General features: G+C 49.0%; 2 protein-coding genes across 2 annotated transcripts in view; both read right to left on the minus strand.

Annotated features, from left to right (window-relative positions):
* Positions 1-862: 862 nt before the first annotated feature.
* On the minus strand, positions 863-2,410 carry LOC141566960 (uncharacterized). The gene has a single exon (XM_074337300.1). It carries the CDS (start codon positions 2,327-2,329, stop codon positions 1,487-1,489), a length of 843 nt encoding a protein of 280 aa, XP_074193401.1. The 5' UTR covers positions 2,330-2,410; the 3' UTR covers positions 863-1,486.
* Positions 2,411-5,902: 3,492 nt separating this feature from the next.
* ALOX5 (arachidonate 5-lipoxygenase) overlaps positions 5,903-24,040 on the minus strand; it is a 47,226-nt gene continuing 29,088 nt past the window's right edge. Inside the window, exons 5-14 of the mRNA XM_074337298.1 lie at positions 22,706-22,812; positions 22,038-22,210; positions 18,662-18,808; positions 11,559-11,762; positions 10,777-10,863; positions 9,047-9,225; positions 8,694-8,815; positions 8,231-8,331; positions 7,704-7,874; positions 5,903-6,568 (exon numbers count right to left, since the gene is read on the minus strand). Of these exons, the coding sequence (XP_074193399.1) occupies positions 6,389-6,568; positions 7,704-7,874; positions 8,231-8,331; positions 8,694-8,815; positions 9,047-9,225; positions 10,777-10,863; positions 11,559-11,762; positions 18,662-18,808; positions 22,038-22,210; positions 22,706-22,812 (1,471 nt within the window). The 3' untranslated portion in view covers positions 5,903-6,388. The remainder of the gene's footprint in view (positions 6,569-7,703; positions 7,875-8,230; positions 8,332-8,693; positions 8,816-9,046; positions 9,226-10,776; positions 10,864-11,558; positions 11,763-18,661; positions 18,809-22,037; positions 22,211-22,705; positions 22,813-24,040) is intronic.

Raw genomic sequence — 24,040 nt, forward strand, 5'->3', positions numbered from 1 at the left:
CAAATGTATCCACCTATGTAACCCAAACCCTTATCAAAATACAGAACATTACCTCAATCCTAAAACTTCTGAAGCCCCTTTCAGTCCACTCCTGTCCCTGTACCTCCGAAAGCAAACATTGTTCTGATGTCTTGGTTTTAGCTCATCCGAGAACTTAATTTTAATGGAGTCATACAGTATATATGATTTTGTGTAAGAGTTCTCTCAGTTCTCTCAATCAGCACAATGCTTTTGAGTTTCACATATGCTCTTTTTTTTTTTTTTTTTTTTTTTTTACTGGATCAAAATATTTGAATTTTTTTAATTCTTAGAAATATTTTTTTCCAGTTTTATTGAGAAATAATGACATACATCACGGTATAAGTTTAAGGCATCAGCATAATGGTTTGATTTACATCTATTGTGAAATGAAAAGTATTTGAATATTTTTAAAGCTTTTGATGCTTACTTGCAAATTGCTTTCCAGAGAGGCTTTTACCATTTTATTCATTTATCATCTGCAAGAGCCCACTTACCTCATCCATATTAACAGTGCATCAGCCATAGGCTGGCATCAGCCATTTCATTTTTGTCAATTTGACGTATTGAAAATGGTGTTTAATAGTCAAATTTAATTGGCAATTTCTTTGATATACCAGGGAAGCTAAACTGTTTTGTATATATTAACAGGTTATTTTGTATTTTTGTGAATTAACTTTTTGTTCATTTTCGATTAGTATAGCCATATTTTTCGTATAATTTGTAAATTATGTAATCTGTCTTTTATTGTTGTTCTGTTTCCCAACTTCTGTATTGGATAAAGAATCACCTATATTCTCTTGTTCTTTGTTTTTATTTTTACATTTTAAACTTTGTTCCCTCTGGAATTTATTTTGACATATTTTTTTCTTGAATAATTAATTGTCCCTGAACCACATCTGTTTCTCACTTACTTGAAGGACCATCTGAATGAGAGGTTTCTCTAAGTACTGGGGTAGAGAAGGGACAGCAGAACAGTAAAGTCAGAAGTGGCCAAAATCTTAGGAGATGGCAATGGCTCAGGACTGTCAAGAATGTTCCTAAGAAAAAATACAATATGAGAACCAAAAGTAACTAATGTTGAACTTTGCTTGTTTGCAATAGCCACATTTGTAAACTTTTGGAACATCTACAACTCAAAACCAATTAATGACAGTTATTTATAATATACATCTCATTTTATTCTCAAGACAACCCTAGCAAGTATCCTCATTCTTTGGGGAGAAGGGGGTGGGGAAAACTGAGACTCAGAGGACAAGGTCACACACACAGTAAGTGGCAGAGAAGGCATCAAACTCAAGGCTATCTAGTACTGAGTCTATTTCCTTAACTTTTAGTACACACTGACACTTGCTCAACATACAAAACATTCATCCCAACTGAACACTGAGTCTTAAATTAAACTCCTAAGAACTTAGAAAAAACGGCATTTTCATACAAGTGTTTCCACTCTGGTTATAGCCCAAGTTTATTCTCCAGCATGGAGCTTCTGATGTCGCACAAGTGCTGAACTGTGCCTAAAGGGTTTCCCACATCTGACACACTCATAAGGTCTTTCTCCAGTGTGAATCCTGTAATGTTCACTAAGGTTTGCTTGCTTGCGGAAAGTTCTTTCACACTCACTGCACTTATAAAGTTTCTCTCCAGTGTGAGTTCTCTCATGTTCAACAAGGGAGGAGTTCTGAGTGAAGGCTTTACCACATTTATTGCATATGTAGGGCTTCTCTCCTGAATGAATTCTCTGATGCTGCAGGAGGCATGCACTCTGATTGAAGGCTTTCCCACATTCATTACACTTATAAGGTTTATTTCCAGAATGACTTCTCTGGTGACGAGTAAGGCATATGCTCTGGCTGAAGGCTTTGCCACATTCGCTGCATTTATAAGGTTTCTCTCCAGTATGAATCCGCAGGTGTTTAATAAGGGATGGGCTCTGACAAAAGGCTTTGCCGCATTCATTGCATTTATAGGGTTTCTCGCCAGTGTGAATTCTCAAATGCTGGACAAGGATTGCTCTTGTTTGAAAGGCTTTCTCACATTCATCACATTTATAAGGTTTCTCTCCTGTATGAATCCTCAGATGTTGAGTAAGATTTGACTGTTTACGGAAACAAGTTCCACATTCACTGCACACACAGGGCTTCTCCCCCGTGTGAATCCTCTGATGCTGAGTAAGAGATGATCTCTGAGTAAAGAGTTTTCCACATTCACCACACTTGGAAGGTTTCTTTTGCATGTTAAGTCTCTGATGTTTCATTTGCTGTGAAATCTGGCTGGAACTCATGCTACTTGTAACACGGTGAAGGGGCATCTGTCCAATAGACACAGGTTTAGAGGAAACTTGCTCTCAAATTCATGATACTAACAAGGTACTTTCCAAAGATGACTACCGTTAAGATTGGTTAATGCTGGGTTTATACCAACAAAAACTTGGTAACTCAAATGTCCCTTCAGACTTCTTTTCAAAACTTTTCTGGTGCATGAAATCAGGTCTGGGAACCCTGGTTCAGTAACTCTTTCCTCAGCCAGCAGATGGGTGGGTATGTGTGCAGTGCCTCTCACTCATCTCCTGCAGGATTGCCCATAGCTTTTACCCAATTTTCAAAGTGTTCCATGCATCTCCTCCACATCTCCCCCTGACACTAAAAACAGCGACTTTAGTCTAACCCAAGGGCATTGCCCGGGGTCACACTGAGGCAGCCAGAGCTCCGCTGACTCAAGGCTCTTCTCCCTCCCCACCTCTGAGGGGTGTCTAGGAGGAAGTTCAGCCAATTTCCAATTCTCCCACCCTCTCCGACAGCCCTGCAGAGGCCCAGGCCCAAGAGACAGGGCTAGGATCTCTGACCTCATCCCACCATTTAAGATGGAGGAGCGACAGAAGTCCTGGGGGCAGTGCTGCTGTCGAGAGAAACAAGCTTTCTTCTGCCCTCTGATTCTTCTGGCTGGTCTAACAGTCAGGTAGGCATGAGACAGAGTAGAAAGAGAGAAGGACCAAATTCAATACATACACATGTATGGGAACCCCACATGCAGGAGAGGTTCTGATACAAAAAGGGGACATGGGTGTGTATAAGACATTCTGAGCTGGGGATGAGGGAAGGTGCCTGGGGTCTTCAAAGCGTCACTGCAGGATGATGCAAGATGCTTAGTAGATAGAAGTTTGTCCTGCCTTATAGATCGGTCAAAAGAGGTTATGATAATTGTTTATGATGGCTTATTAGGGGCATCAAGTTCTTCTAGGTAGTTAAGAGAGGGGCAGACGTTTCTCTTGGGCCTGAAACTAAAATTGCCTTTAGCCTACAATAATCCACATACCAGAGGCACATCTGGGGTGGCTCCAGTGTGCCGTTTAATGAGTTTTGACAAATGTATCCACCTATGTAACCCAAACCCTTATCAAAATACAGAACATTACCTCAATCCTAAAACTTCTGAAGCCCCTTTCAGTCCACTCCTGTCCCTGTACCTCCGAAAGCAAACATTGTTCTGATGTCTTGGTTTTAGCTCATCCGAGAACTTAATTTTAATGGAGTCATACAGTATATATGATTTTGTGTAAGAGTTCTCTCAATCAGCACAATGCTTTTGAGTTTCACATATGCTCTTATATCAGTTACCTCATTCCTTTTTATTGTTGATTAAGAGTCCATTATATGAATATATCCATCACTTTGTCCATTTCCTTATTGCTGGATACTTGTGTTTACAGTTTGGAGCTACTCTGAATAGAAGTGCTGAGAATGTATCTGTGAACATGTTTTCATTTCTCTTTGGTAAACCTGGGAATGGAATGCTGGTTCAGAGAGGGCAGTTTTATAAGAAACTAAACACATTTTTCCAAAGCAGGTGAGGCACTTTATATCCCCACCCACAATGTGTGAAGGTTTCAGTTACTTCATGTGCTCGCCAACATTTGGTGGTGTCAGTCATCAAGATAAAATACAAGCATTCAGCCATTCTCATAGATGTGTAGTTGTACTTCATTGTAGCTTTAATTTATAGTTTCTTAATGACTAATGATGTTGAACATCTTTTCATGTGTATCTTGTCTTGTGCTTATTAGCCATTCACGAATCTTAGTCTTTTTGTATAACGGGCTGGCAAACTATAGCCTACTGGCCATATCTAGCCCATGGCCTGATTTTGTAAGGCCCCTGAGCTAGGAATGTGTTTCACATTTTTAAGAGGTTGTTTTAAAAAGTGCAACACATTGTATGTAGCCTGCCAAACCTAAAATATTTAAAGAAAAAATTTGCTCACCTTATTATTTAAAGTGTGTCTCTTATATATAGCATATTGTTGGGTATTGATTTTTAAAATCTATTCCAATAATCTCTGCCTTTTTGTTGGAGTTTTTTAGTCCATTAACATTTGATGTAATTATTGATATGGTTGGTTCTGTGTCTACCATTTTATTATTTGATTTCTATTTGTCCCTATTTTTATTTCTCTCTTTCTCTTTTCCTGCTTTCTTTTAATTATTTACATAGAATACCATCTGTTGGTTTTTAGCTATACTTATTTCTTTACATTATTTTTAGTGGTTGCCCTAGGGATTATAATCTACCCACTTAAAATTTCACAAACTACTTAGAATTAATATTGTGCCACTTGATAATAAGATATAGAAACCATGTGACTGGAAAAAGTCCATTAAATACCCATTGTCTTTTATGCTATCTTCATATGTATTATGATCACATATATTATAAATGCTACATGATAATGCTATAATATTTGCTTTAAATAGTTGTATATATTTTAAAGGAATTAAGAGGGGGGAGAAAAGTCTCTTAATTTAGCAAATATTTACCATTTCCGATACTCTCTCATCCTTCCTGAAAATCTGAGTTTCCATCTAGTGTTATTTCCCTTCAGCCTGATGAATTTCCTTTAACATTTCTTATAGTATAGATCTGCTGGCAATAGATTCTCTTAGTTTTATTTTACCTGGAAATTTCTTTATTTTGTTTTCATACTAGAAGGATATTTTTGCTGATTACAGAATTCTGTGTTGGTGATTGTTTTCTTTTAGTGCTTTAAAAATATTGTTCCAATGTCTTCTGGCCCCTTCAGTTTCTGAGGAAAAGTTATCTATAATTAAAATCTTGCTATTGTATATGTGCTACCACTTTCAAGAGTATCCCTTTAACAATGGTTTTGAGGAGTTTGGCTCTGAAATATGGGTTTCTTTGTATTTATTCTGCTTGGGTTTGACTGCGCTTCTTGAAGCTATAAATTTATGTCTTTCACCAAATTTGGAAACATTTTGAACTTTATTTCCTCAAATATTTGTTGTGTGTAGGAGACAACAGATAGCCATGCCCAAGTTTAGCTTCCTGGACCTGGGGAAAGAAAATGCATATTTTAAGCCAAGTTGAGGCCTCTGCTATAGAAGAAAACAGCCCCCAGCTCCTGAGACAATTCCTGGAATCTGTCAGTTAGGTGCCCTGCCAGGAGAGAGCAGCACGCTGGAGCCTTATGCCAGCCCTGGGCCAGTCCTTGGGCACAGGTATATGTCCGATGGTTTCCCTGTCCTCCAGGGGCTGCAGGGACCACATGGCAGGACAACAGAGGTTTGGACAAAGCCCGGGGAGAAAAATGAGCTCTATCTGCAATCAAGGAGGCCTCCCCTGATGAGATGACATTTGCAATGTGTTCTGAAGAAATAGTAGGAGCTTTCTGGACAAAGAAAGAAAAGCACATTCTGCCCAGGCAGGGGTGTGTGTGGGGGGAGATCGGGGGGAGGGTAGCTTTTGCCTAGACGGAATCATGATTATGGCATTTTGCTTTTTTGTGGGAAGGGGGGATATGAGCTGTTCGAGTTGGTTGGACTGCAGCATGTGGAAGGAGACCTGTTTTAAATCAACTTTATGACAACTACTTCGTTCAATAAGAATTTATTTGGGCATCTGCTATATGTAAGAAATTGAACTAAGCATAAATAGAACAGAAAATAATCATTCCATGTCTCCAATAAGAAGACACATCTATCGGTTATCCTGATTTACTGTTGCCCCCTGGTGTGGAAATTCGAGCTGGCAGAGGACAGGAAGCTACAGTACCCTGCTCTGTGCAGGAGGGGTCCCTGCAGTGTCTACACTTTGATCAAAGTATGGGATTCACTAAAGACAGGAATAAAACACGAAGCTTCGCTATACTATGGCCCAACCTGGGACAGCCAGTCAGCCTGGGACCTCGGGGCAGAATTCCCAGGAATCCTGGGAGGCCCAGGGGCAGCAAGCTGCTGGCAGCCTGCCCCGTAGCCGCCCTGTGAGCCCCTCCCTCAGGGAAGGCCGGAGTCTGGGTGCCGAGCAAAGCCCTGAGCAGTGGCCATCCTGGAGGGCGGGAGGCAGGCTCAGGCAGCCACTCAGATGGCCACGCTGTTGGGAATCCGGTCTGGGGACAAGTAGTAATACGGCAGCTTCTTGTTCTTGTTGCGCTCAGCGATCACGCTGACGATGGTGTCGAGGTTCTTGCGGAATCGGGCCATGGCCTCCTTCACAGGCTTCTCAATGAAATGCTCTTCTGGGTACATGCCCAGGAACAGCTGAGGAACCAGACACAGACAGATAGATGGACAGGTTAATCAGCAGTGCGGCGAGGGTAACTGACAGGCCTGGTACCACCCAAGGAGCTCATCCTTTGGGAGTCACCTCTGCTGCCTGCCCAGAGTGCCCTGAGAATGCAAAAGCCACACCTACCCTGGCTTTCCCTAAGGAAGTTTCCGGAGCGGGAGGGGGCTTACAGATAAAGGGGACGGATAACTGCCCGGCTGCTGGGTGGCCACAAGGACGCGTACTGGTGCAGGAGAATGGAGGCTGGTGGCCCCAGCTGGTGGGCGTGTGGCTGTGGGGTCCTGGGCCTGTCCTGTCCAGCACTCCTGCCCTCCCATTGGGCTCCAGGCAGCAGGGCCATAGGGGCCACCGCTGGCCTTCTCTCGCCCTGTGGAGGCGGGGTGCTCATGTACATACTCACAGAGATGTCGGCAAATTAAAACTAGACCCTGAAAAAAACCCAAAACTACTGGATTGTTAAAACTGGAAAGTTTCACATCCAGGGCTGCTAAGGGTGGGAGACACATCATATGCTATTATTGACGGGATTCTGGATTTAGTCTGTGAAGGGCAGTTCAGTCTCAACATTCTTTGACCAAGAAATCCCTCTACAAGGAGTGTACCCTCTGGTCCTGTTGAACACATGTGCAAAGACACATGTGCAAAGATGTTAGTGAGAGACAAGCATGTTAGCAAAGGCCCTGAGCAACTGCAGTGTCCCGGAGCCTGGGCTGGTGCAGTCATTCTGTGCAGCCCTGAGCTGGCGCTGTGGAGCACGACCACTGAGATGCCCAGCTTTGAGATTAGGTTAAACAAGGGGTGTCTGGAAGGATCCCCAGGACAGTCTTAGAAGCCCACATGAGAAAGCTTTGTCACTGTTGGGTTGCTGGGTGTGCCCTTGTGGAGAATGTTACCAGAGGAGCAGAGTCCCCCATGCTTTCCTGCCCCAGGCACCTGGAGTGCCCTCATGGCTCAGGCCTGAGGACCTGGAGGGCCTCTCCAGCCCTGGGAGTCAGGATTCCCGGAGGACAGATGTCCACCCTGGGCCCTGAATCACAAAACCCTGAGGTTGAGGAATGGGTTACACCTGGGGCGGCCTGCCTGCCAGAAGGGGAAGAATGGCCTCACCTCATTTTCCTGGAACTGGCTTAGTGCCCACACTGCTCCCAGATGCCAACAGGAGCGGCCACGGTCTGGCAGCGTGTCCACGATCTGCTCGATGGTGACCACACCCTTGGCCGTAGGCGGTGGGGCCCGCATGGTTGGGGGAGCATTGGGGATCCAGGAGCACCAGTCATACTGAAGGGAGAGCCGGGGACACACAATCCAGCCACCGCCCACCTGCACCTCCCGCCTCGCCCCTGTGCATGCCTCCCACTCCAGCAGGACCCCAGGCAGTCCGGCTACAGCCCCCTTGCCGCATTGGACCCTTCGCTGAGTGGGCAGAATCCACGATCACCCAATTCAGGTCCCGAAGCTGCCTGAGGTCTGCCTGGCTTTCTTCACGCCCCCTGCCCCCCGCCACTCCCCTACCCCCGCCCCCCAGATGGCTGGAAGACTAGGAAGTAGAGCAGCCCCTCCCACAGGTCTGTAGGAATGAAGATCAAGGTGATCTTGGTGATTTCCAACTCACTGCTCGCCCTGCCCTTGCCCACCTGGCCAAAGTTCACCGCTGCATGCTGGGCTGAGGCCGTAAAGATCACTACGGTCAGGTACTCAGACAGCTTGTCCCTGGTCTTGACGGACTTGGGGAAGCCTAAGGGCCAGTGAGAGACAGGCTAAGGCCCTGCCTCCTGGAAGGGGCACCCACCCACAGCGCCAGCCCCACCCCCAGATCCCCTGGGTGATCCCATGCCAGTGCTGTGAGGCCCAGCATGGATAAAACATCCTGGTGGGGACAGAGGCTTGGTCCAGTGTCCTGATGTTTCTAACCTGGGCTCTCAGAGCTGTAGAAAGCCCCTAAAATGTCCCCATGAGGCTTACTGGTGGCCCAGAGTCCCTTGGGGGGCCTACCCCCAGCACCCAGGTGCTAAGGTGAATGCCACAAGCCAGTGTAGCCCAGGGAAAGTCAGGTGCTGGGAAGAGCAGGACAGCGACTGCAGGAGGGGCCGGCCCTACCTGAGGCCTTCTTTCCTCTCATGCCGTACACATAGACGTCGTTCACGAAGTCCTGCAGCTCTGAGTCGTCTGCCACCACCTCGTCACTCTCGTAGTAGATGCCCACCACGTCAGCCGTGAACCTGACTCACGAGGAGGGGCCCAGCCAGGAGTTACTGACCCAGCCAGGTCTGCAGAGCTGTGCCTCCCGGCCCCTGCCAGGGCCCCTCAATGCCTGCCACTGACTCCTAACGCCCAGGTCACTGAGGCCACCCTGCCCGGTCCCCGCTCCTCCACCAGCGCCTACATGCACTCCTCCGGCAGGACCTCTGCTCCCGCCACGTGGGGCGCCCCACAGCTCCGCTCACACTCACGTCCTGATCGCCTCCCACACCAGGAGCCCGTCGTCCCGGTAGAAGTAGTAAGGGATGTCCTGGGTGCTGTCCATGCCCCGGGCCTTGATGGCCTCCGGAAAGCACAGGGAGGCGTAGGTCAGGTCCTGCATGGCCCTCTGCACCATCTGCACGTGCCCGCCGCCCCCTGTGGCGTTGGCCTTGAGTGGCAGTGGAGAGAGAACACTGTGAGCTGAGGCCCCTTCCCTCTCTCCAGCTTCCAGCCCCAGGGCTCGCCAGGAGAAAGTGTGATTGGTGGTGCAGCGGCCAGGGATGCAGGGGGTCCAAGCCATGTCCTGGGAGAATGCCAGGGCAGCCCAGTGAGGTTACAGGGAGGAGCCTCTGCCTGGTCTGACGCAAGGGGCTGAGGTGGACAGATAGGTGCAGAGACTGGGGGCAGCTGCAGAGGGAGTGGCGAGCTCACTCTGGGGAGGGCGGCAGGGTCAGCTGGCTGCGTGGGGACTGGGCGGCTGCATCCTGGCACCTGTTCTGGTTCTGAGCACAGACTGCTCAGAGTCTGAGCATTGCTCTCAGTGACCCATCTTTGGGTGAAAGAAAGGGGCAGATATTAGCCCCCAGGACCCACACAGCTCTGAGGGCTTGTGTGCTTAGGTGAGGGCATGGGAGATGCACAAGGAGGGCCCTGGTCCTCCCCCCGCGGCTGAAACACAGGCCCACATGCTCGCCAGCATGCGCACACAATGGGAGTTGAGCTGTCAGGCCACAGAGTCCTCCAAGGAGGATTAGGGTGCAGGGTGCCAGACATGGGTCCGCTAGGGCCATCTGAGCCAAGTGGGACCCATCAGAGCTGCTCCCCGGTATTGCCTCTTTGGATGGGAGGTGATGGTCACTGCATGGGAACACGAGCCTGGAGCTCCCTGGGCTGGGGTCCTGCTCCCCCTCTGGGGGGAGAATGAGGCCATCAGAGTTTAAAGAGAGGAGAAGTGTAAGCCAGTGTGCTTGGGCCCTGGGGACACTGAGTCACTGGGTTCAGTATGCTCTGATGTTCCCTCACCCCTGTGTATCCAGATATATGAGACAGTACATTTCCTTCCCGGCTTCAGCTGGTTTGAGTCGGGTTTTGTCTTTTGTAACCCAAACAGGGGTTCAGCCTTAGTGAGCATCTGGCTGCTCACTAAGGGGAGACAGGAGAGGAGGCATGTCAGGGGCCAGGGCTCAGCGCTGCCAGGAGGGGCTTGGTAAGGCTGGTAAGGCTCTGACAGGGAGTCGAAATGGAGTGGGGTGCTGCCTGTGACAAGTAGTAGGGACTGAGCCCCGCTGAGGAGAGTGGGTTGGGAGCCCTGATGGCCTGGAAGGGAAGACAGTGGGGGCTGTGCTCAGTGATGGGGGGCAGAGTGGGAAGGGACACCCAGGTCCCTCGTGTATGAGGTGAGGAGTGGGTGCCAGGAGGCAGGGTCTGCCAGAGAATGGGAGACAGGAGGAGTGGGACAGGTGACAGGCAGCGGACATGGTGAGGAAGAGCTGGTGGTGACAGCAGGTACTGCACTCAGCAGACAAGAGCTGGCCCAGCGGCCCGGGGAAGGGGCCAGTGAGTGGCTACAAACTGGGAGCCTTCACTCCGCATGCTGTGCCGCCAGCCGCCCGACTCCAGCTTTCCCAGGCCTCCAGCCACGAGGTGGCTCAGGGCCTGGTCTTCTGAGAGGACATCTGGGCCTGAGCTGGGGTGCAGATTTTGAGAAGCAGGCACCCACCTTGTCAAAGAGGCCAAACTCGCAAATGAGCTGCTCGCGGGCCTTGGTGTTGATGGCGATGGTGAAGCGCACGTGAGCCACCAGGAGCTGGGGAGGAGCCAGGGACACGTCAGGGAGCCCAGCAGGGCCCTAGTGCTGTCAGTCCACTGTGGACGAGGATTCTAGGGCTCAGGGAAGAAGCAGAGGCTGGCGTGCTGTCTTCACTGCTGGCAACTGCCAGAGGCCTGGGGGTGCAGCTTCGATGCTCAGCAATAACGATCATAAGAATGGTACTAGTCAATGCTGACAGAGCTTAGCTACGTGCCAGGCACTGTTTCAAGCTCTCTGAACTTGTGAACTATTTTAATCCTCACAGTAATCCTACGAGACAGCTGTACTATCTGATCTCTGTTTTACAGATGGGGAAACTGAGGCACATAGAGATATTTTTAGCCTGCAGTCACCCTAGCGGTTGGTGCCTAGAGGATTCGGGAAGAGAGAAGGGCAGGGATAGTGGGGGCTGCTGCCTGGGCTCAGACAAGGGTCACACTGAACTCATTTGCCTCTTCAAACTCTGTCCTCCCTCCTTGGGCCACCAGGGTCTGTGTCAGGCCCAAGCCCCGTGTCCTTGGGAGCCAGCGGGCTTTCAGCAGATGTTACTGCCCCTGAATGTCTCTCCAGGGATCCTTATGCCCTGACCACTGCCAGCCACAGCCCTGTGGGAGGTCAGTGCCCCTTCCTCCCACCTGTACCCTCCACGTCCAGATGCCCTCCCCAACCGGTGAGGCAGGAGCTTGCTGCACCTTGAAAATGGGGTGCACGGCAGGCAGCTGGCGGTACATGGCGATGCCAAAGACTTCAGACACCAGGTGTGTGCGCAGGAGGTGGGTGACAGTCTGGTGGACATGGAAGTCACTGGAGCGCACCCAGATTTTGGCCAGGAGCCAGTCGTATTTTGCATCCGAAGGAAGAAAAATGGGGTTCTCTTCTCCTGGGACTTGATTGAGCTGACACATAGGAGAAAGAAAAGAAAATACACTGCAGTCTTTCGCTCCAGACTATAGGAACCTGGTCTCAGGATATTCCAGAAGAATCCAACTTTCTCAAACAGTGACTTTTGAATCATGGGAGAATTCTGGTGGAAGGCAGAGGGCGCAGGGTTTGTGTTTCCCCTCCAGCCACATCGCTGACTACCTGTGGGACCCTGGACAGCTTACGGAGCCTTCCTGAGCTCCGCTGTCCCCATAGGAATAAGGGGACAGTATGTACTTACCCCACAGAGCTCTTATGAGAATGAGTATGAGGGCAGGAAGGCAGCAGCAGGGAGTGAGCAGGGCAGGTGAGCGGGGACCCTGCTGTGGCCCCCAACACGCTCTTGTCCCACTACCCGCTTACTCCCTCCTGCTTCTGGCTGCCTTTTGGTCTCTAGCATTTTTTCTTCCTCTGTTCTTTCCTTTAAATGCTCTGCCTTGGTGCTCCTGACCAGCACCCCCAGGTCCCAGGCTCTAGGGTCCTCAAGATGCAGTGTCCCAGGTGACCACCCCTTGAGCCCAGACCTGAGGCCAGGTGTAGAGGCTTCTCTCCCCTCTCCCGTTTCAACTCCACACTGGGCCAAGGTGATTTTTTCCTAAGATGGAAATCATGTCATGCCAATCCCTTCCTTAAAAACACTCAGCCACTTCTTAATGTCCAAAAAGAAAGCCCTCAAGCTCCGTGGTCTGGCGCTGAGGACGGACCCCCACCTGCGTCCCTCCCACTCACCGAACCCCTTGTCCCTAGATTCGTCCATGCCAACAGCCATTGGCATTCATCCAACTAGCATGGTGTCAGGACCCACAGCCTGAAGTCGTGTGAGCCTGTGAGGGCAGCACTGTCATTGCCCCATCTTCAGAGGAAGACACAGCATCTTCATCTTAGGGGGTGGACATTTAGGGTGACAATGAATTATCCAGACCAGAGAAGCATGAAGGAGCTGCAGTCCAGCCGCAGGAGCAGGCCAGGGCTGGGGCTGGGAAGGGCTGTGGGCAAGCAGGTGGGTGGGTGGCCCTTCAGAGACCAGTGTAGCCACAGCACAGTGACTAAGGAGGAAGGCTGCCTGAGATGGAAGGCCCGACCCCCTGGGCTCTGCGAGGTCATGCTAAGTGTTCTGGAAGGTAACTTCCCTGTCTCTCTCTTGAAAACAGCAGTGCCAATAGGAATATAATGCAAGCCACAAGTAGACTTTAAATGTTCAGGCAGCCATAATAATGAAAGTAGAAAGAAATAGGTGAAGTATAATTTTATTTTATAATTTTATTTTACCTAATATACCTAAAATATTACCATTTCAACGTGGAAATAATGTAAAATTGTTGAGATATTTTACATTCTTTTTTTCTCATTCTAAGTGTTTGAAACCAGGTGAGTATGTTGCCCTTACAGCATGCCTTGGTTCGAACTAACCACAAGTGGAGTATTCTAGAACCATGGGTGGTCAGTGGCACCTGCACTGGACAGGGCAGCTCTAGACAGCCAGCTCTGTCCTGCCCACCCAGGATAGACAGTGCTGGGAGGAAGGGAGAGCAGGGCTTGGCCTTCACAATATTCTTGCTTATTTGTTTATTAATGCAGTTAGTTGTCAACCTTTAAATATCAGATAATTTCACATAAAAACTTGGATTACCAGGTTTTCTTGAAAAATTAGGTCAGAACTCTGAATAATTGTCATAGAGCAGCTCTTGGCCCCACCCCACCCCCATGTCAGCTCTCAGGCTCCCCACTGGCCCTGCCCCTTGCTGGTGCTTCACTCACTTGCACTAACTGCCCAGCCCCATGGACATCTGACCGCCTGGCCTCCCAGAGCGCGTGGGAAGTCGGGCTCGCTCTGGGAGATGCTCTGAGTGGAGCAGCCCCTGCTGTGTGCTGGGGCCCCACTCGTGCTCGCCATGGCCCTGCATTGCGGATGTCCTTGCCATCTCCACTTTGCAGAGGAGACCTGAGGCTCAGAGTGGGAAGCACCTCTCCTAAGCTGAACGGGGATGGGACCCAGTGCCCTGCCCTCCCCTTTCTCTCCTCCCTCACTTCCTAGTTCAGACCCTCACTGCCTTTCTCCCTTGAACACTTACCGAGCCTCACAGACCACCCTGATTTGGGGGTGCCCCTCCTGATATCTGTTCTTTCCATCCTGCCCACTTCTGTCCAGGCTCTTAGTGACACTGTGGGACTCCAGAATGCGCCCTGAGTGGCTTGGTGTTTTGGTTTTTTAAATTTGTTTTTTGGGTAAGGAAGTAGATTTTCGTTTCTGATTAGAAAATAATATATACTTATTGTAAAAAAATTGTAGTTATATCAGAAGATCATAAGAAAGAAAACATGATCTACCTTATTTGCACATGTGCATGTGTATCTGTTCAATGCTCCATAAATTGAACGCTATCATAATGAAAGTCCGTCTCTTCTTTCTGCTGCTCACCTGTGCCCCACCCAACCAGCCCACCAGTATTCTTGACCTGGTGCCCCTGTGTCCTGCACCTCTGCATATCCACAGGAGTCTGTGCTTACATCTGAAGTGTGCTGCTTCCTTGCATTCAGTTTACATAGAGGAGATCATATAATCTCTACCTTGCATCTTTTCCGATTTGTTAACTCATTGTGGAAATCCCTCATGGTAAGCTGGGAGAGAGCTAAGTCATTCGTTTTAATGGTGGTAAGACATTTCACGGCCTGGACATAATAAGTTTCATCTAGTCAATCCTCTGCTACCTTCAGATTGCCCTCAGGGTTGTTTGTTTCCCCACCACAGACAGTGCTGTGATACCAAGCTCTCACATGGCCCCCTCGTATTAGTGCTTTCATTTCTGCTGATTGGGCACTAGAGAGCGCCTGCTGTACCTTGGGGAAAGCCTACTTCTGTCTGACAGGCAGTGCCCACTGCTTGGCTCCTTCAGAGGGGACGCTGCCTGTCAGAACACTTAAATGGTCTAGTCGTGGTTCAGAGCCCCTGAGTGTCCTTCCGATTGCCCTGGCCATGCCAGCCCTGCCTCCAGGACCCTCTGACCACCCACTGAGATCCAGAACCTCAAGAGGCACACCTGGTATGGCAGGTGCTGCAGAACCCGCTGAGTTGCAGGCCCAGGTACTAACTGCAGACTCCCCAGGCCCACCCCTCCAATTAGTGCAGAGTGAACCATCCCCGGCTGCAACTCAGGCCTGTGTGTAGAGACCCAACCTTGCTAGACATTGGTGCTACCACTTTTTCTTCCCCAATCGGATGGGGCAGAAGTGAGATCTTATTGTAATTTTAATTTGCATTTCCCTAACTAATAGTGAGTTTGAGAATTTTTCCATATATTGATTGTCCGTTTACGTTTCCTCTTCAAGCAACTTCCTATTTACACTCTGCCCGCTTTTCTATTGGGATATGTCTTTTCTTTATCAACTTAAAGGAGTTATTTGTGTTATAGATATTCATTCTTTACCTGCCACTGTGTAGCACTTATTTTCCCCAAGCTATTATTTGCCCGTTGGCTTTGTTTATGGTATATGTTACTATTCAACTTTTAAAACGTCACATAATAAAATACGCCTCTTTTCCTTTATAATGTTTTGGCTTTCTGTTTTTACTTTAAAAAGTTTCCTTGGCACTCATGTTATACAATATTCTCCTAAATTCTCTTTTACTTTTTTACACGTTCATCTTCAATTCATCTGGAATTTATTTTTTAAAATAGTGTGACATACGGGCCTAATTTTTCCCGTTTGCAAAGGCAGTTGTGATAACGGCACAGAAATACCATCCCTTTTTACTCAGTTGAAAACCACCCTTGTCATACAATAAATTCTTATTTCTGGGGGTTTATTGCTGGACTCTTTATCTATATACTGTCTCCCCAGTCTGTCTGTTCTCATGCATAGCCTCTGCTTTGAACAGTGATGTATGGTATTCCTTAATATCCAGCAAGGAAAATCCTCCCTGTTTTGTTTTGTTGTTTTCCAAAAACATTTTGGCTATCTTTGAGCATTTCTTTTTTCATATAAATCTGTAAATTCTTTTATTCAGTTTTCTCACTTTCCTATCCTCACTCCACACACAAAACAAAGAGAGAAAACCTGATTAGAAATTTAATTGGAAGTGCATTAGGTTTATATGATAAAATTTAGTAGAACTAGCATTTTTATGACAAAGTTTTCTTATTCACTATGAAAGCACATGTTATGATTTTGTTTTGCATCCTTTAAAATGATTTTATACTTTTCTTTATATGGCTATTATATTTTATATAATTAGTATAGAGAAAAGCTAATGGTATTTTTGAAAAGCATATTTATTGACACCTTGCTAAATTAATTTATTAATTCCAGTAGCTTTTTAAAAAATTAAGAGTCTTAGGTTTTCTAGGTCCACCATCATAGTATTACCGAAGCATACTCTTTGCTGTTTTCTTTTACATGTTTATTATTTTATTTTCTTATCACATCTAGTACAATGCTGAATAACACTGGTAATGTCAGCATTCTTAGTTATGATTCAATGGAAATGGCCATAGGATTGCCATTTTTGAATGATATTTCCTGTCTTTATCATACGTAAGTAGATTCCCTCTATGATTATTTTAATTTTTACTAGTTGTGGCTACTAAATGTTATGAAATTCCCTTTCAATTTCCATGGATACAACTAGAAGATTTCTTCCTTATCGGTGTAGTGAGTGAATCATGCTGACAGTTTGCCTGATACTGACACATCTGGAAAAAACTACTTGGTTATGACATATTAGTCATTAATTACACTGCTGCATTTACTTTGCTGATATCATATTTAGATTTCTCTTAAACCTACATTTGTAACTTAGAGCGGACTTGGGCTTCCTTTTGGAGCTTTCCCACATGGGTTTTAGCACTGAAGTTATGCCAGCTTCACAGAATGAATCTTGGGGATGAAACACCTTACAGAAATGTCTGCTGTCTCCAGGCTGCCAAAAACTCAGCTGCCCATCATATGGGGCTCCCACTAGTCAGACATTTAAGCAGTTTTCTAATCGCTTATGTGGGAATTGGTCTATGATCTACAATTTCTTCTAATAATTTATATTTTGCTAGGTTTTTATCCATTTCCTCTAGTTTTTCAAATTTGTTGCCACATTATTACACTTTTTTAAAAAGCTGTGATTATGTCTTTTTTCTTATGCATAATCTTATATATTTTTGCTTTTTTTCTTTCATTAACCTCATGAGGGGGTTATTTATTTTCTTGGACCTTTTAAAGCACCAAAGTTTAGATTTATTATCCTCTGGCTTTCCTTCAACAGTTCTTTATAGTTTGCAAAGTTTCCAGTTTTCACAAGAGGGAAGAGATTCAGGAACATTCTGTGACTTGCCCAAAGTCCCACATTACAAGTGGCAGAGCTGGGACTTAAGCCAGGCCCCAGACGCCAGGCCACTCCAAGAGGTTTCAGAGCACAGGCAGCTTCAGAGGCATGTGCCAGTGGTAAACAGCCCCCCAACGTGGGTCTCCTAGCTGCTGACTTTGCTTTCATCACCTATCCTTTTAGCATTGGCCTCAGTTTCCTAAGCACAGGGCTTCTCTCTGATAACAGGCCGGAAGTCCTCAGGAGGAGACACGCCCTGGAGACTGGGTGACTGCGGGGGACATGGACTCTGGAGCCAGACAGCCCAGCATGAGTCCAGCTCTGCCGCTGACGGTGTGCACTTGTGCCTCAGTTCCTCCATCTGAGGAAAACAATCCCTAGCAGTAGAGACTGCCTACTTTGCAAGGTTGTAGTGACATTACATGAATAGACGCAGGTCCTGACTTGAAACCCTGTTGGTCAAATGTTTCAGAAATCAAGGATTTTCAAGATTTTAGCAGTGTGTATACTTCATTATGTGACACCTCTCTCTCCTGCCCTGGGTCTGGGGCAACATACTATTTTACAATCAAACACATTAGTATTTCTGCAGTGACACACATGCATTTCACATTGAATGGGACAAAGCCTTTTATAGTCTCACCTGTTGGTTCAGAGCGGGTTTTGCTGCCCATAAATTTGCTACCAATTTGTGAAAAACCCAGCAGTATTAGAAGGTTTCAGATTTCAGAACTGAGGGTAAGGGTCTAGGACTCTGCAGGCTAACACTTAGGATAGTCTTGGTATGCGGTTGGCATCTGGCAACTGGCTGCTAAGATATCCACAGCACCCATGCCCGCTTCACGGTTGGCTAAAAGTACTGTTTCCTGAATGCCTGCCTGCCTGTCCCCCACGGGGTCCCTGTGCAGACCGCCCCATGGACCAACAGATACTCCTGTCCTGCTGTCTGCATAGCAGCTCCCCCAGTGTTGCAGCTTCCTGCTGCTCTGAGGAAGCAGAGGGCGGCCAGGACAGTGGACAGTTGAAATTCTGCCTACACCTGCGTCCCCCCAAACTGCTCCACTCTTTCCTCCTCCGCTGTCCCTGGCGGAAACAAGAACCCGTGGGTACTCGAAGGCAGCCTCCTAGGACTGGCACATTACCTGAGCAGCCTCCATGGTGCCTCTGGGGGCTTCAGTCTCCAGCTCATTGCGTAGCTTCACCTGCCTGGTCCCTGTTGGTGTTTTGATTTGGGACCCCTGCTCAGGGTGCTGGGGTGGGGGGTGGAGTATGATTCCCCAGTGCAGGTGCTCTGCAGGGCACCTTGCTTTGCCAGGAATTTCTCAAGTATCTTGGGGAGTGGAGCCCTTTCGGACCCTGTGGACAGCCCTCCCGACTGCTGGCCAGAAGCCTTAGGTTCTGGTTTTTCCTGTCTACCTGGTAGCACCCTCAGCACCCTCCTCAGGAGGTACAGGTAGAGCTGCCTCCTCTTTCTGGAGGTTTGGGTGGAGCGACTCAGGAAAACTCCTCCCTGGCTGCTGAGGGTGGCGCCACCCAGGAAGAGAACAGGCCACAGCATACCTGGATGGCGATGGGGACCATCTTGTTGGCCAGGTTCTTGTACAGCAAGCAGATGGGTGCCGCCAGGAACTGCAGCGTGCAGGGGTCTGTTCTGTTGGCATCGACGCCGTCCAGAAGCTCAAAGTCCACGATGAAGATGTTCCCTTGCTGCAGGAGGCAAGAGGACACGTGTCCCAGTCAGTGTCAGCCAGAGACAGCCCAGAATGCGGCCCAGAGGGAGCAACAAGCCCCTCTGCAGCTCAGAGTTTCTAGATCTTTTGTTATCCGACTCAAAGGCTGATTCACATCAAGAGTTTTCACAGGTTGTAGAGGTTTTTCCACAAGGGGGAGAATGGCAGCGGCCAGTTTCGTTGTTGTATCTGAAATCTGCCTAAAGTTTATGAAAGATTTTGAAAGACCACCCAGAGTGACCGTTTAACAAGAACACGGAGTTTAGATGAAATAGATGAGAGAAATCAAACAGCAAAGAGTGACGCTGCAGGACTCCAGTTACCTGAAGTTCAAAACTGGGCAAACTCCAGTCAGTCACCCTTGGGGGAGAGAGCCAGAAGGGGGCGGGTCTTCTGCGGTGGGAGGTTCAGTAAGGGGCAGGGTCTACAGAGGCAGGGGTCTCCAGGATCCAGGTGGGTCTTCAGGTGGGGGGGGGGTGCTCTTCTGGGGCGGGGAGAAACTGCAGGGGCTGGCGGTGTCTGCAGGAGTGCTGTGCTCTGCGTGCTGGTCTGAGGCTGGTGGCACAGCAGAGTTGAGCACTTGGTTTGCTGAGTTTGTTGACACTCCCGATTTCTGTAATTAGGCTCCACTACAGGACGAATGTGCCTGTGACTTGGGGAGAGGGGGGAGAAAATGGCCCTTTGCAGACAACACAGAGTCCTCTAGAGGGGGCCCCGACCTGAGCGCTCCAGGCTTCCTTTCGCACGGTTGGGGTCAGCTCAGGCCAGAACATGCAGTTTGGGTAGAGGACAGGCAGTGCTTCTTAAACCTTTGTGTTTTAAGTGAGTGATGGAGGCAGAGGTTGAGGGCCAGCTGGGGAAGGGTGTAGGATTTCCCCTGTGACAAAGACGGGTCCACAGGAGCTCAGGAGAGATGTGTATCCACAACTCTGCCTGCAGAGGGCGCGCTTTGGTCACTGCCCACGCGGTTCACGAACCCCGGCTGAGAGGGGACCAAAGACCGGCTTGTTCAGCGACCGGCCACCTTCTTCCTCCTTTTTTGGACACGGGGGACCACGGCAGTTGTGTGACACCAGTGATGAGCTCTAAGCAGTCTGCCCGCGATGCGTGCGAGGCAGGGGTGGGACAGGGTGGGGGGTTGTTTCCTTGGCCAGCCAGGGCAGAGAGAGGGTGGGAAGAGGCTGATTCCAGAGGGCATGAGACAGGGCCCCTTAGGATGCCTGGACAAGCAGGCGGAGACGTGTGGGCCGGTGGGGCTGGACAACTGGCCTTTCGGAGAAGATGTGAGCATCACTGACTTCTGCGCAGAAGGAATGGCTGACAACAGAATCTTGAGAGGACCCGGGTTAGTTAACGTGAAGAGTGGCAGACTAAAGGGAGGCCCTGCAACCCAGGCCTGGGAACCAAGAGGCCTGGAATTGGCGCCTGCGCCTGGGGCATTTCTCTGTTATCCCAAGCCACCTCCTCTCTCTGGCCTTAGTGCCGTCCTGCTGGAAAGTGAGGGGCCAACCCCATCCCTCACTTCTGACATGCTGGGATTCTACTGTACACACTGGTGTCCTTGCCTGTCTGGCGTTCCTGGCCTCTCCTTGGGGTCAGCGTCCTTCTCCCAGCCATAGTGACTGGTTCAGGGAATTAAGAAGTGTGCTGTAGGATATGGATGGTGCGTCTGTGCAAGACTCCAGTCAGTGGTGGCTATTAGATGATTGCTTCATGACCAAAATCACAGCTGAGCATCTAGACCAGGGGTGCCCAAACTTTTTTCAATGTTTTTCACCAAGGGCCACATGCGGTAAAATACACAAACAGCCAGGCCACTCACTTGAGGTGAAGTACATATTGCCTCACCTGGTTTATTTAAGTAAACTAAATATATTTTTGGAATTTGCTGTGGGCCAATTAACAATGTATTGCGGGCCGCAGTTGGCCCGCAGGGCTGCAGTTTGGACACCCCTGGTCTAGACCATTGCTCAGAAGAAAGATACCCATTGTGACAAAGACAGCTGCTGGGGGTGATAAGGATACTGAAGCAGAGTTGTCCCCTGCCAGGGTGACTAGGTGCACAGATGGCTGCTCAGTCCCTGCCATTTCTAGGATTCTCTGGCTTTTAAGGTTCTGTGAATGTCTGATTTGAAGTTTGAAACCTACAGCACTGAATCAATACGTCCAGCAATTAATCAACAGAGGAAACTGTGCTGCCTGCATGGGGGCACATGTTGTCAGCTGTCCATATAAACAGGTAGTGTCCAAGGGCCTGGATAGGTCAAGGTGGGGGTGGGGGCTGGTTAGGACGGCCTGGCCTGGTGCAGGAGCCTATCCTGGGGACTTCAGTTGGGCAGGTAGCCCTCCAGAGTCAGGTGAGCAGGGTGTGGGGGCTGGGATCTGTCCACAGATCTGACACTGACCCCTCGCTTCCTGCTGGAGCCCCAAAGCAAAGTGAGCAAGCAAGATGGGGTGACTGGAAACAGCAGAAGGCCATCTAGACACCTAGGGGCAGGTGGCAGGAGGCCCAGCCATCCTGGCTCTAGTGGGAAGAGGCCATCTGATGGGAGACCAAAGTCCATTCCTAGGGCCTCAGGACACCAAGTCCCCCCAGACCCACCGTGGGGGTGTGTGAACCCTTTCTGTCTGAAGACTAACTTAGTCTTCAACTGGCGAGGGCTGACCCTGCAGGTGAGCGCCGGGCAGGGTGGGAGAGAGGGTAAGGACAGAAGCAGATGCTATCAACGTTTCTAATTAGAAAGTCAAAAATTCCATCAGTTTTCTCTGTTGTTTTTTTGTTGTTGTTCTGCTGCTGGGTTGCTTCTTTCTCTAGTTTCCTCAGCTTTGCAAAGTGGGTGACAATTTGATGGCCATGTGTGTACGGCATCTCTCACGATGCCTGGCCCAAAACAGAGGGAGCTCTTTGAATTATTGAGATTAATATTGATATTATGCTCCTAGACCCAATCATCATTGGGAAATGCCACAATCCATTCTTTGTCTCACATTGGACAAGACAGATTTCATAAATGCCCAGGAAAAGGAAGAGGCTGCTTCGCCGATGGCAGTTGACCTTGCCATCAACCTGAAGGACGAGCCAGGAGATGGCCTGGGGGCCGGTGAGCACTGGCCAGCAGAAAGTGGTTTCCGCCCACCAGAGTGAGCCCAGCCATCTGAGTTGGGCTTCTGGCCTGGACCACCATCCATAGCCACACAGGTCTTACCTCGACCTCCTGCTCCAGGGTGAGCTGCCTCTCCAAGCTGCACTCCACCATCTCCGTGGTCACCGGGAGCTTCTCGGGCAGCTTCGTGCATCGCTGGATCAGTACGGGGTTGCAGCCGTTCAGGAACTGGTACCCGAACATGAGGTCTTCCTGCCAGTGATTCATGACCCGCTCTGTGGGGGACAGAATGGTGGCAGCCTGAGTTCTCAGTGCAGGGAGTTCAGGCTATGCTGGCTCCCCTCTCCCAGGCAACCTATGCAATGGGAGGAAATATTGGAAAAGCCTATATCTGATAAGGGGTTAATGTGCAAAATATCCATAGAACTGCAACAACTCAATAGAAAAAAAATCTAATAACTCAATTCAAAAATAGGCAAAGGACTTGCACAGGCATTTCTCCAAAGGTGACATACAAATTGCTAGCAGGTATATAAAAAAATGGTCAATGACACTAACCGTCAGGGAAATGCAAATAAAACCCACAATGAGATATCACCTCACACCTGTCAGGACGGCTATTATAAAAAAATGAAACAAAACAAAGGACAACAAGTGAGGGTGTGGAGAAGCTGTGGGTAGGAATGCAGAATATGCAGCTGCTATGGACATAGCACATGGGGTGCAGGGGTGGTCTCCACGGCACCAAGAGAGCCCCAAGGCACACTCACCAGAAATAGTGTTGCTGATCTTGACGAAGATTTTCTCGAAGTCGGCGAAGTCGCTCCAGGAAGACTGGAACATGTGCATGAAGCGGTTGATGAACAGGTTCTCCATCCTGCACATGGCGACAGGCAGCGTCACCCTGTGCGCTCCAGCCCTCCTCCCTCTGCACAGCCCCTCACATCGTGCTCTCAGAGCCTCTAGATACCACGTGGGCAGCGGGGACCTGAATGCAGGGCAGCTTCTTGCGGCAGCTGATTGGCTTTGTGGAACCAGGACGGAAACTGGCACCTATGTCTGACGCTCTTCCTACTGCACCTCCCCAATGAAAGAGATTGGCCGCCTGCCCTGAGGACCATCTACGGCACCTCCCATCCCTTCCATGCACGCTTTCATCCACACGTTCATTCACTTATTTATTCTCAGTGTGAGTTTCTAGGGACAGAGTTCCACATCTCTGATGCAGCTGCCTTGCCAAGTCTGCTGGATTTCAGAGGGATGAGTCATTCAGTTGAGTTTAACCATCATTTACTTTCTGCCTAACCCTGGCTCTGTGGCTGGTGCTGAGGACACAGTTTCCGAATACTCCTTACACAGGATAGCAAAATAACCCAGGACAGGAGCTTGGTAAATTCAAAGTGCAGGCTGCAGGCAATAAGGAATGAGATCTGAGTGGCCTGAGCAATCCCAGGGGCTTCCTGGAGGAGGTGGATGTGGGATGGGTCTGGGAAAGGTGGAGAGGAAGGGAAGAGGCTCCCCAGGCTTCCCTACAAAACCCAAGGCACAGGACAGAAATGTGGGCATTCTGGCCAGTGCTCACCGTGACACACTCTGCTTCAGTTTCTCTCTCTGGCACACACATGGCTGAAAATAACAAGCAGTTACCTATTTCCTCCCCACTGGTAGTGCTTGCTGCCCACTCTTCCAGTATTCAGGCCTACTTACCTGTTCTGTCTTTTGTATGTCCTGACTTGGGACCTTTGCCTGTGTGGTTCACTCTGCAATGTCCTGTATCCCTTTTTCTTCTCTTGAGCATGTGGGGTGAGTGTATCTTGAAGGTTCACCCAATGTACCACCCACTCCTCCTTCAATTTCAGAGAAGCTGCCTCTTCTCCAGACCACGCCAACCCTGTGATGCTGTCTCTGCAAGGCTGATGGCAGATTACGTACAAACCCTTTTGTGTGACTGCCTGCCTGCTGCCTCAGATGTCGGAATGCAAAGGCATGTCTGCGTTGCTCAGCTCAACCCAGGCCTCCCAGCACTAGAGGGGCTCAGGCAGCACTGCTCGTTATCAGAGGGGTGGCAGATGCTTGGGGCAGGGGACCTTGCCAGAGGTGCTCCT

Source organism: Rhinolophus sinicus, linkage group LG07 (assembly GCF_036562045.2).
Source record: "Rhinolophus sinicus isolate RSC01 linkage group LG07, ASM3656204v1, whole genome shotgun sequence".
In the NCBI taxonomy this organism is placed as follows: domain Eukaryota; kingdom Metazoa; phylum Chordata; class Mammalia; order Chiroptera; family Rhinolophidae; genus Rhinolophus; species Rhinolophus sinicus.

Bases quoted from the DNA above. Each gene is read 5' to 3' on its own strand.
- LOC141566960 (XM_074337300.1), bottom strand. From the start codon at position 2,329: ATGCCCCTTCACCGTGTTACAAGTAGCATGAGTTCCAGCCAGATTTCA.